The sequence below is a fragment of the Charadrius vociferus genome, unplaced genomic scaffold (assembly GCF_000708025.1).
Source record: "Charadrius vociferus isolate BGI_N301 unplaced genomic scaffold, ASM70802v2 scaffold549, whole genome shotgun sequence".
NCBI lineage: Eukaryota > Metazoa > Chordata > Aves > Charadriiformes > Charadriidae > Charadrius > Charadrius vociferus.
Window position 1 is genome coordinate 2,537,466 of NW_009650103.1, and position 13,456 is coordinate 2,550,921.

General features: G+C 49.7%; 1 protein-coding gene across 1 annotated transcript in view; it reads right to left on the bottom strand.

Moving 5' to 3' along the window:
- Nucleotides 1–13,456, bottom strand: part of GPSM1 (G-protein signaling modulator 1) — a 57,433-nt gene that overhangs the window by 19,664 nt on the left and 24,313 nt on the right. Inside the window, exon 10 of the mRNA XM_009892262.1 lies at nt 10,508–10,578. Within this exon, the coding sequence (XP_009890564.1) occupies nt 10,508–10,578 (71 nt within the window). The remainder of the gene's footprint in view (nt 1–10,507; nt 10,579–13,456) is intronic.

Sequence of the window (13,456 nt, forward strand, 5' to 3'; positions counted from 1 at the left end):
TCTACCCATTTATTTCCCTGCCTCCCATGCTAGCACCAAAGTCCCAGCGAGGACCAGCGTGTGCCAGGGCTCTGCACTGCAAAACTCACAAGAGTCCTGCCTCTGGCTCTGCTGCACCTCTGGATTTGGGAGAGTGGTTTTTTTTTAACCTCTCCTGGCTCACGCAGCATCTGTGCAACCAGCCCACCTGAGTCAGAGAAGAGGAGCTAAAGAAAAGAGGGGACCTAGAGCTTAACAAAAAGATTCATATGGAAAGAAAGGTCAGACAGCTTAAGATGGCACTGGGGAAGCAACCAGATCACCGGCTGCTTCTCCCAGCAGCCCAAATCCCTGGAAAAGTCTCCTGATACCTGTCAGACTCAGCCCTCCAGAAAGTTTTCCGGTGCATCCTGCCTCCAGCTAGGAAATATCTCAGCCTCTCACCCAAGTCTGCGTCTGCACAAAGCACTACAGAAGGACCCACAAACTGAACGGGAAGATAAAGCATTACACAGCTCAGTGTTTACCTGCTCAGTTCCAACAGGACTGACACCAGCACAGCAGCCTCCAGGTGTCATAGGAACAGTCTTAAATTTAGCAGCAGTCGCCTTCCCTCTCCCCGACTCTGCCTTCTCTCTTCCTCTCCATCCCCCTCGCTCTCGGATTCTTGGAGCAGGTTTACAACCAGAAAGTCTGACCAATGATAGTGGCATAATTATACCCATGCAGTTAAACAAAACATAAAGACTGTGGGATAAAGGAGGGCGTGCGTTTGCACTGCCCTTGCATTGTGGTAGTTTACACATCAATAAGACAAAGAGGCTGCCTCATCTTAAAGGAGAGGTAAGATGCATGGACAGCCACCGCAGAGCAGCAAAAGCTGCCTGGTGCAACTCCCCATGTTGAAGCTCCTGAAGGACTGCGCGAGTGCCTGGGAGGAAGCCCTCGAGGCTGTGTTTTTCCTTGCACCCGAGCATCCATCTGGTCAATTCTGCAGTCCACAGTGAAGTCCCAGGGGATGGATGGGGGTACCTGACATCCCAGCGCTGCCTGGACAACACATGACTCAGCAGGGACAGGCAGGACCCCTCTGCCCAGCTCTGCCATGGTCCCCACGCTGCCCTCCAGCTCTGCTCCTGCCCAGGGACAGCAGGAACTGAACTCTCAGACTTGGAGGTCAACACGAGCACCGGCTCTGTGCATCCCTCCTGCGACCTGACAAGCCACTAGTAAATCACGAGAGAGAAAACCATCAAAAGAGCTCTGCCAACCTGCCTTTGGGGCAGGGGGGGTATGATCTATGAAATTTTCCCTTCTTTTATGGTTGCTTCTCACCGTAATAATAAAAAAGGTCTTATAAAAACATTTGTCCTAGGGAATGCTTGGCGACTCAGCGTGCTTGCAAATTGTTCAGTGTCTAAATACATCAGCAACCCATCTCTGCAAGTCGTCACTGCAATCAAACACGGCTCCTCTTTCTCTTGACTATAAATGGTCTTTGCTGAGGACAGGGTGGATGACAGGTTTGAAGAGCAAGGAAGCGCTCCCTCGAGCTGATGCACTCCCCTGGGAAGAGGAGAGCCCAGACGAACAGGACCATTTCTAGAGCACGGATGCCCAGGTAGGGGAGAGGACTGGGTTCGACCCTTACCCCTCTCCATGGTTTTTGCTCCAGCTGTTGGACCTTAACCCTTGAACTCTGGCACACGCACAGTCCCATTGACCTCAGAGACTTTAGCCCAGTGTTGATCTCAAACGCAAGGCTCAGAATTGGGGCTGGTCCCCAGACCCTCCCCGGTCTTTTCAAGAACACACAGCCCCTTTCTTCCATGGGCCCTCTCCTTTTTCCACAGTAGTTGAGGGACACACAACCTCTGATATTTCTGAAGTGTTACAAAAATCCCATCCTTCTAGTAACCCTCTCAAATACAGCTGTTACCAAGTCAAGAGCTGGAGCGTTATGACCTTCTCCACAGAGGAGCAGAGGGGTTAAATTTATGAGCAAGCCTTTGATGTCTGCAAGCCTCATGCGGTACAAAACCTTCTGCTTTGATGTTACTTTTAAAAAAGAGGAAACTCTGAAGGTGTGCGGTGCATGAGTCTCAGGGAGCAGTCGGATCCGGCCGCTCGCAACTGCAGGCACAGGGACGGAGCTCTAACACGGCTGCTTTTGCTCAAGGCTCTGCCATGACAGACAGAAAACGTGACCATATACGTCTCACCCTCACTAGCTTCTCCCAGACCAAACCCACCTTTGCTCTGCCTGTGGAGAACAAGGTACTCACTGCCCCGAGACTTCCCACGGGAGCTCCAGACCTGACCTCAAAGGAGAAGAGGACCCTGCCTTTGCCCGACCCCCAGACCCAGGCAGTCCCAGTCCCTCTCCTCCCAGCGACCACCAGTCATGGCTGGGAAATTCCCCACCTTCACACACCAATGGCAAGGGTAAGGAAGCCCGCCTCTCCACCCCACCAGTGCTGCAACCCTCCTGCACGAGGTCTCCATCGTGTGCAACACCAACATCTCGCACCGCAGTGGCAGGAAGGTCTCAGCCACACGGAGGGATCTGCCACAGGCCCTGGCATGTTCTCCTACCTTACGCAGCACCTGGGCCATGGCTTCTCCTATCCATCCCAGCATCCCCACGGCTTTGCTAACAGGCTGAGCCCTTCTCCCAGGACCCGACAGAGCTGCCAGCAGGGACAGGCTCCTCTCCATCCCCGAGCTCACTTCGCCTCCCTTCACTTTTCCCTGCCTCCCCTCCCCTCTCCCGCCTCCTCCCATGGGGAGTTTCCCAGCAGTTCAGTAATTAGCATCATCATCACCAATGCTAATAACACCACCACAGCTCCTGCCATCCAAAGCTCAAACAACTTTACAGCCATCATCACGCCTCTGTAACCTCCCCAGGGTAGGCAGGGAAGCAGCATTACCCCATCACGCAGACGGGGAAGAGGGAGGTAAACAAGAGGCAGAGATGGACACCAGACCTGGGAGCTCTGACTCAGGCACTGCATCCATGGGACCTCCCTGTCCCAGGGACCTGTTCCCTGCCGTGAGGCCCCTTTGGAAGGAGGTCAGTGGCCGTGTCGACAGCAGGACTTATCCAGAGATTACATCGCTCAGCTCTGGGCCTGGGAGTCCCAGGATGAGGATGAGGGTTTTTTTCCTGAGCAACGCTGTGCACAGCCTCAGTTCCCCTCTGTAAAACGACCGTGGGAGAGCAGCGCACAGGACTGCGTGCACAGACTGAGTTAGCGCCTTCTGATGGGACAGCAGGTATTGTGGCATCCCATAAAAGCACCTTAAATCCACCATTAGAGCTCACCTCTAATTAAGAACTTGCTTTTTACTATTGGATTAAAGAGGATTTTTGCTTTGAGCATTCACAAAAATGAGAAATCGGGGGATTCTTGTCTGAACAGCTTGACCGTGGAAAGCTGCTCTCCCACCTTGGGTGGGGTTTACTACATTTGATTTAAAAAGTCTCACATGGATCAGAGTTACAGCTTTTCAAAAACGCCCACCCACGATCCCTATACAACAGACCGATGTGGCCCTGGTAGCCCGTTGACAGATGGGAACAAAGGCAGAACACAAGGCAATGGGTTACCGCGCTTTTGGCAAGTACCTGCAAGGTGACATTGACTTTAAATGTTCTGAGGTCTGGTCTATGCTACAAAGTCAGGCTGGCGTAACTGTCAGCTGGGAGCACCAACACAAAACAAAATTCACCTGAAGTGACCCAGCCTTGTCCACCAGAACATACTGCAGAGACGTTCTCCTGGCAAAAGAGCCCTTTCTGGAGGGTATTGCATGTGTGGTGGGGCACGGTCTGAAGACAACCAGCTGGTGTAAGCCATGTGCCAGCGAGGCTCTGCTGCCTGCAACAGGGGTGACGGAGCATTTTTTCCTATGCCTGGGCAAACAGCATGCACACAGCACTGCCAGGCACCCCAGTTTCAAATACCTCTTCAGCCTCTCCAGCTCTGGCTTCTGGAGAGCTCCTGGACTTCTGAAGGTCTTTCACAAAACTTTAGGAAAGGGGATACAAATACAACTGCCTTCACTTTGTGGGTGCACAGGCAGGGACAAAACCTAGTTAGGAGCTCTGTCCTCCTTGGCAAGGAAGGATGGCAGGATGCCCTGCCGAGAGCAACACTGGGAGGCTTCGGTGTCCCACCTGCGTTTTGCCAAGCAAACTCCCCTCTGCCATTCAGAGCACCTGCCTACAAAGACCACAGCCCTGCTCATGCTACATAACTCTCTATAGCTACCGGCCTGAAGAAAAACCCAATAAAACACTTGTCACTGTCATTTTTATATGATCTGGTCTATGGTCCATTAGATACCAAATCAGGGGCATTCCTTAAAACATAAGACAGGCAGTCACCCTTCTCCTCCAGCCGCGAGCGCTGTTGAGTGCATTGACCTCTCTTGAGGTAAAATGGGAGCTGTTTAGTGTCTGCAAGGAGGAGAATAGAAGTTTTTTCCCCCCACACACTGCTGCTCTGCGTATCCCGTTGAATTCACTCTACACTGTTTCATTACCACATGCACCAGGCACACCTGGGAACTGAACTGAAAATGGATTCTCGGGGCTCAGCTCACAACTCCCAAGCAAGCGAGGAGCTAACACACACAGCAAAGTTGGGGCACACAGGGAAGAGGGGACCAGCCGGTGAAAGAATCAGATCGCAGCAGGCAGGGAGGGCCTGAGCCACCCTCTGCAAGAGCAAACCCTGGGCTTTGCACCCCTGCTGCACGGTCCCCTGTCCCCTGAAGGGTGGAAGGAATGGCGTGTCCCTCACCCGCCCGCACATTCCATCAGTCAGGAACCAGCGTGTACCTGAAAGGCACCTCCTGTGACTGGAGTGTGCATGTCTACACTTGCTCTTTCATGGACGTTCACCAAAACCCCATGTGCACTGTCATGAGGTCACTGGTGGTTGGCAATGTCCCATGGGGCCTTTTCTTAGACACAGCCTATGTACTCACAACTACACTCCTGAGGAATGCTTTTTCCCTTGCTTTTGACGGAGCATGACTTTTGTTTGGTTTCTGGCTGAACGTCTGAGTTAAAAATACAAGGCTATTTCTGGCAGAACTGAGGTTTTTTCTGCCTTTGTATTGCCTTGGATGCCCCCGTGCTGCTGTCTCCTTTCTGGCTCAGATGAGCTTTGTTTTCCTTCTCAATGATCATGTTTGCACCGGTGAGCAGTAGGAAATGCTTTTGCTATTAGAACATTTCCACGAGCACTGTTGGGAATGAAGAATGAGCTCAGAGAAGTCAAAAAAACCCAAACCAACAACAACCAGTTGGTGTAAAGATCCTGTCTCCAGTGGCCAGAGAACTGAAAATCAGGAATGTGTGGTCAAAAAGGGATGCGTATGTGCACACATGCACACAGGTACAGCAGGATATGTTCTCCCGTGACCCGCAGACCAGGAACAAACAACTCAGTGCTAAAAACACTTTTAAGCATCCCCACTGTAGAAGACAGGCTTCATCCGAGCTCTGCAGTTCAGACCCTTTCTTACCCAGCACAAAAATATTTTATTTTGCTTTTCTTAAATGTCAAGAAAAAATAGGCCTATCTTTCCTGGCTTAGATTTATTCCATCTAGAATCACTACATGATCACAGGATTGTGATAGTGTGGTTATGGCATCGGTATAAAGCAAGAGCCCAAATACTTTCAAACACCTATATCATCATTAAATCTTTGCTGTTACACTCCATCTCCTAGCAACAACAAGGCGAGGATTTGGGGCTTCTCACTTGAGATCACTGAGTTCAAGTATCTCTAAGCCCCCTCCCACAATCCAGAAACATGCCATCATTCGTGGGTGTGATCCCTGACTCCGAGACCGAGAACAAAACCAACACAGCTGCAGGAAGCCTCCCCGGTTGTATTTGCCACACATCACAACAGACACGAACATAACCGGAAGATAATGGCCTAACAAACAGCCCAATTGTTCAGGCAAAGACATCAAAAAGGCAAGTGGAGAGCTTTCCAGGGCACAGGTCCCTACCACCTTCTAGGGAGCCAAACACAGACTGAGTCAGAGCTCTTCAACACCCAACACAGGACTTGCTGCATGCCAGTAACCCATAAATCACTGACATCAGGGCCAGCTCCTCTTGCCAGCTTCTGCTCTTTAGGAAGCACGCTCCACCTAACTTGCTTCCAAAAAGAAGCTCCGAGATAATGATTTTCTATCATCTCTGCCTAATGATTGATGAATTCGGAGACCACTCTGCCCATTGCCACTCTGGAGACCATCAATGTGATTAGAAGATGAGAGGGAACAGGACCTAAGGTCCCAGATTTGACAAAAGCAACCAGAATTTTTGGTTGCTCATCAAAAACCTGAAAAGGGCTCTATTTCTCAAAGGCAACAAGCTCACTCCTTATGAACCCTGGGAGGTGGATCAAATCAGGCTCTACAAAGCAAGGGATCCAAATTGCTGTGTTCTTCTGGAATTCAAGGCATCACATCCTGACAGTCCCAAACTCAGGAAAGTTCAGGTCTAGACTCCCGTCCCTCAAGAGAAGGTTACCAATACCACCACTAAATACCAAGCTCTCATAAACCAGTTCATGATGGAGGTTGGTACCATTGTATTTGCCTACAGTTGCCCAAACAGTCAGCAGCAGAGCTAGAGGTAGGCTCTGTTTTCCAGCCAACAGGCCACACTGCCATCCCCATACCAGGTTAGAAATGAGGTAAGAACAAACATGCTATAAGAAACTCCCAGATCAGTACTGAAGGAAAAAGTCATCTTCCTACCGACTGTGACACCTGGACTCGGACTTCGCTGGTATCCAGTGGTGATGTACTTGACCCTTGGGACTTTCTCTCTGAACTGGATTGGTGCTCCCGGTATTTCTTTGACCTTGCAGGTAATGACAAGAACTCTTTTCCTGAGATCTTCAGGTCTCCCACATGATGGCTGTCCCCATTCTGGTCCTTGGGAAAGCAAGAAACAGTCATCGCACAAATTGCCTGTCTCAGGTTTACATGGAGATCTGTTGGCAAACGTCCACAGAACAGGAGACATAAGGAAGCAAGAAGTTAATGTGGAGTTTAGGTGGTGTGAGTTGCCACCCATCATGCGCAGGGTTGAACGAGGACATTCTGTCTGTCTCTGCAGCGTGTGATTTTAATGAGTGGAGAGGAAGCATCACCCAAACAACGCACAGTAGTCAACTTCTCCACAGGGAGAAGTAGCATCCTCTTAAGAAAAAGAGGTAGAAGTATGGCTGGTTTATTTACAGACATAGGGAACGACAGATGAAAGTCACTGCTGCTAGCGATTTATGGCAACCGCACTCATAAAAACCTCTTCCAAACAGAGTGACAAGCTCATCTTGTCCAGAATCCTTGGCACAAGTCCCCCTACTTGCTGTATCTGCACTCCTTCCCAGTGCCCAGCTGTGCCACAGCTCACACCAAACCATGGATAACCCAACCATGCTCCAGGGAACGTGGCTATGCTCGAGACTCCACAGCATTTCCCACCTCTAGGATTTGGCTCCCAGCACAGATGGAGCACTGGCTGCCTCAGTGTCTCCCACTGTCTTCAGCAAGAAGTGTCCTTAATCCAACGGTTTCCTCAAAGGCAGGTTAACATGAATGGCTGGAGTCCCATTCAGCTATTTTCCAAACCCCCATGCTACCAGAAGCCCAGGGGAACTACAGGGAACACAACTAACTACAGCAGATGGTTACAGGCAGTCCCCTGCTCTCTCACTGCTGTCCTCCTTTCCTCTCACAAATCCTTGTGCTCAGTGTTCCCATAGACATATAAAAATATAGGATTATCACCCCTGTGTAATGCATGGGGAAAATGAGGTGACGGAGATTACACATCTCTTGAAGTTTTTCTCCCTTCTCACTGCAGCTCCTCCCTTTCCCAGGCCCTGCCCCATGCCCGGCTCCTCCATTCTCACCGCCTTCCCGTAAGATGCACACAACTCTATCCCTTCACTGTCAAAAGACTCAAGTTACAGGCCCTGCCTGTATTATCATAACAGCCTCTTTACTGCTGTCACGCAGGTAAGACCCTCGTACCGAAGCATCAGCAGAAGTATTCAGCATTTAGCTCTGAAGACACTTATTAAAGGCACCAGGCACTTTGTGTGTAACCGGAGGGAACTGAGTGCCTAAACCTGCTTGATGCTTTGGGCTTCAGCGCTCCTTATCACACATAAAGCACTGAGGGCACTCCCCAGGCTGTCCTCACTGCAGCAACCCACAGGTGAAAGGAGCTCGAGGCACAGGTCAGGAGATGACCCACGGGCCCACGAGGTTGGGATTTAAGGGCACATAGACCCAAAAGCCAAGGATACCGAACAGGATCTGAAGTCACAACACACCAACAGCACAGTGGGATGCTGTAGCCAAAATGACTTTTCCATTCCTTGCAATACAAACAGGAACAGAGAGAACAAGTAAGTAGAGATCCATTTCCCTAGATGCTGTTGATGGGACCAACTGCAGCCAGGCTGGCGTACGCATTTTGAAAAGCGGTCACAAAATTGGATTTCAGAACTGGAACGAAACTGCCTTACAATGCCTTACTGCCTTAGTTAGAGCCCTCAAACTGTTTAGTTCATGACGAAAAGAATAGATGACTCAATTACAGCGCGTAAGCACCTTCAGGGTAAAAACCAGCATGTGATAAAGAGATTTTTAGTCTGGTAGAGAGAGGAATAAACAAGAACCAACAGCTGGGAGCTAAAACCAGAGAAGCTCAAAACAAGGAATAAGGCACAGGTTGAAGAGAGCAGGATGATCAAGGAAGCAGTGTGCTGGCTATCTGCTGGGACATTCAGAGCCGACGTGGGTGCCTTCCAAGAGATATGCTCTGCCCAGACACACGACTGTGCACAGAGGCATGGCCTGCGCAGTATCAGGGTCCCTGCTGACTTTGAAGGTTATCTCTGGCAGAGACGAAGGGCAGAGAGGGTGAGACAGTAACGAGAGGGTGCTGGAGAGATCACAGTTCACTCCACTGATTTATTCTTTACAATCTTATCACCCTCACCATAGCAAGCTTGAAGCAAACAACCCTCTCCCTGGGAGCCACAGCAGAAGAGAGGAAGGGGAATTGCATCCAAAACACTCTCGCAAGGAGAGGTGAACTCACACACACCCCATGGGATCACTGCAAGGACAACAGGGTAACAGACAACTGTGTCTGACTCCACAATTACGGACTACCCACAGCTCCCATTTACTCCATCCTCCCTGTGAAATCCCTGAAATCCCATACCCGTGCCTGAATTATTGAATGAGGTTCAGCTTTTAGAGCAAAGAGTAGGAAACCAACAGCATTAGCAGCAAACAACACTTCAGCAAAACTCTCCCTCCTGCCAGTCCTCTGGGCCATGCTGCTCCGCTGAGGACACACAACTGACCATCCTGACATCGAGCATCGCTATCCCTGCTATCAGCACCCCAGAGTAGAGTGGCACTGGTTAAAGCAGGTAGGAGCCAAAATGGCCAGTGGGCACTTGGGAGAGTTAATAAAAATACATAAGTGTGTTTGGCGTTTAACTCCCTAAGAGAGTTAATTCTAGGAGGAGCTTTTGTCTGGTCCTCCCAGAGCTTACTGGGATGTTTAGGCACTCAAATGGTTTTCCAAGTTGGAGGTTGCTTCCCATTGACCATCTGCACCTACCTTGCCACTTGTTTTTTCTCTCTGTGACAGAGAGAAAAACAGAGTTTTTTCTTTCTGTGACACTTCTGTAAAAGGGGAAATGCTCCCTGGGACACTTGGGATAGCTGTGCCTGCAAAGTGCTGGATGAATATAAATTATTTGTGCCAAAGACATTCCAAAAAGGCAGAGTCTGGCTGCCTGCGTGGCCACCTCCTCTGGGAACGGGCACGACTGAGCCCCATGGCAGCACGAGTGCCTGCCGCTGGGCAGACCCAGTGATCCCACGCAGGATTTTCTGACAGACGTGAATGATCCCTGTAGGTGGAAAGGCTTAGTGCCTCCCAGCTGACTGCAGAAACAGTCTTTGCCCTGGGGAGACTGAGAAAACGCTGATCTGCTCGGATCTGACATTTCCAGCAGTGAACCGGAGCAGAGGCAATCCTTAGAGCCCGCTGGAACAAAACCCTCTGCCTCCTGCAACACACTATCTCCTGCTTCTGACCTCTCCTTCCCTACTTGTGCCGAACGCAGCACGCCGCTGGGCTGATAACGGCACTGAGATTTGCCACCAGCCACTATAGGGGCTAAAACGCTAATGATTATCCTCTCAATAAAGGGCTGGGTTTTGTTTCAAAAAAGCACAGAAGTGGCTTTTTCAGCTTTCAATTGTTAAGTGCCTTTTTAGTTAGAGCAGCTGTTCCTCTCCTCCAAGCTCTCTAGAAACCCTCTTTGGTTAATCCCATCGACTCCAATGATATCTGCTAATTGCATACTTCCCTGCAAGTGAAGCCAGTCAACAAGCCGTTACAGATTCCTACTGATATTTAATCTTTGAGGCCAGACATCTTTGCTTACCTTTTCAGAAGGGAACTTCAGGAGGTCTAAGCTGTCCATGCTGTTCCTTTGGAGTCTCTTTGGCCTGGCTCCTGCAAAACAACGCACTCTCGCATCAGGAGGGTGTCACTCACCGACAGCACTAATGTCACACAGATAAAATTCAAGCCAGGGCAGACCCTCCACTCCTCTTAACTACAAAGTCAAAAGGACGGGATGCTGCAGCTGTGCTGCCCTTGAGATTCAAACGCATTTTTTCCTCTGTTGTTTTGGGTCTTTTTCAAAACACTATCACAGCACAGTCGGCAACAGCTAGGGCTGCACGAAGCTCTTGCTATCAAACCAGAGGCTAGGTCACACTACGACCCTGATCTCAACTGAGGTCTCTGGAATTCAAGAGTTACAAACCCCACTCTAAACAAAAGTCAGGGGACTGACATTGAGAAAAATCATAACAAAGATATAGTTTAATAGATGTGTGGATTTTTCGCTTTATCTTCATGTTTTTAACTTAAAGAATGTATCTGGGACGCAGCTTTGAGCTTTTCTCTACAGTCACAAGGGCTGGAAAACTAAGTGAAGGAGCAAATATTTTCTAACTATCTTAGGCCCAGCCTTAAGGGGAGCAAAACCTTATCCTGAAGCTGACAGAGAAATCAGAAAATTTGGCAGTGTTCATTATATTTATTTGAGATTTCATAAAATTCCTTTTAACATCATATTCTAGCAATAACAGAGTGGGTAAAACACAGTTCAGCTCTGACTCCTGCATTCCAAACTCTCTTTACCTCCATGTCCAACCTGCTTCCAGCTCCCATTGCCTTGCTCACTAACACAGCCAGGATTTACAAAACGGTCCAGGGATGCCTTCACCACACCTGGGAAAACTCCTGCCCTTTCACTCTCCTGCTCCCCTTCCCTCATCTTTCCTGAAGGTTCAATTTAGCTGGGCACCACGTGACATCCCACACCACCAACACCAAACCGGGCAGAGATGAAAGCTTTGGACTCACGGTCCCATGACAACTTCCAAGCTTCAGGGCAAATCCTCAGGGAGGGTGAACGAATGTATGTGAATTGAAACCCATCCCCGTGCTGAGCCCTGAGAACGGAAACCACTGAGCTTTGTGTGGTTCCTGCAAACTCACCAAACCTAAAGATTCCCTGGTTTCCCACCACCACCTCACATCACCGTTGCTTCTGTTACACCATAATTATGTTTACAGCAGCCCCCACGGACCCTGTTCAAACCCAGGCTGTCACTAAGCCACCCAGAGGACAAACTTAACAAGAGACAAGGTACAAAATTCATAAACCAATTCAAGACTGACTATAAGCAGAATATGGTGATTAAATGGAAAAAGCCATCAGGTAGCAGAGACTCCTGCATTAATGTGTGTCCAGCTCTGCCAGGGCTCCAGATGTGACCAAAGTTGTCTCTAAACTGCAGCAACTCCAAAGACACTGCTGCTTTCAAAAGTTCAATCTCACTCAGCTTTGTGAGACATAAGACAAGCTCAGATCGGCTGGGGCTTTGCTAAGGATCATACGCATATATCGCGTCTTATACATAACCTAAAGTTAATTTCACTGCCCCTCACTACCCTAAAGTGATTTACTTCTTACAGTGATAAAATATTTTTGCACGTTTCTGCCTCTCTAGTCCAAAAAGCACTTGGACTAGTGAGGAGTTGGCTCCTGGTTACGCATGATGATGTTCATTAGCACCAGCTTTGCTTTAAGGTGGCTTCATCACTAGGCTTTGAGTTCCAAAGGGACTGACATCACTGTTGGTGAAAAGTGCAGAACAGATACTGTTGTGAACACAGAGAGCAAGGAAAACATGCAATGATAAGCAGTCGTCGTTTCTACCAAACTCTACCCTCTTCCGCACTGCAAAGCCAGTTGCTCACTTGGCAGCAGCTCAGTAACAACAGGATTTGATCCCCGACCGTCAGCGATTGCCGCTGAGACTGGCGAGGGCTCAGACATGCGGCTGCCCTCCCTTTGGAGCGGGCAGGAAAAAAAGACTTTGCTGCCCTCAGCAGAGCAGGCAGAACTCTTGGTTTTACCATTTTTATTCCAGCCTTTACTTATGTTTACTAAAATATCTTATCTAAGGTATCTTATGTTTGCTAACATATCTTAGGCACCTCCTGGGAGCAGGTTGGGAAAGGCTCATTGCTGTTGGATACCAATGAAACCATACAGTTATTGGTAGCTGAACACATCTATCATCACAGGCTGGATGTGCACTCAGCAACGAAGAAAGCTGAAACCATCAAGCTTGAGCCCCCTCCCACCATAACGTGGAGTGAGCTGCACCACTCTCGGTGAGCAGACACAACCCACCACCTTGCCAGAGGCACCAGTTCACTCCAAACAGGACTCCCTTTCCACGTGCTAAATGCCACCCAAGCTTACACTCCCCCAGGGCACCAGTGACACCAGTTTTCAGCTGAGAGGACCCAGAGCTCTTAAATAAAGCTGAGGTCCTGTACCAACTCAGTGGGAGACACAAGATGCCCCACACACAGCTCCCATTGCTCCACCATGCTCCCACCAGCAACCTGTGGGCATGGGCACGAAGGAGGTGACCATGTAGCAGCAGGGTGGCTACCACCGGCCCCAGGTCTTCTCCCATGCCGCCAAATGAGCAGAGGGCTTTTGGCTGCTGCCACCTCGGTCAGGCAGGAGCCCAGCGAGGGGAAGGCAGAAGTGGGTTGTGCCTGGTGGCTCCTGGTTACGCATGATGATGTTCTGGACATTGCTCTAGCTGCTCATGGCTCCCGGCTTCCCTCAGAATAACCTACAGTCTTATTTGTGGAGCAGCGAGGTGGGTCTGGCACAAAAGACACCTACAAACACTTAATCAGATGGCACATTTGGGTTTCAAAGCAATGCCCAAGAGGCAAGGCCAGCATCTGGAAGTCAGCGTGCGTCACAGCGGCTTTTAACAGCCACTTCCCG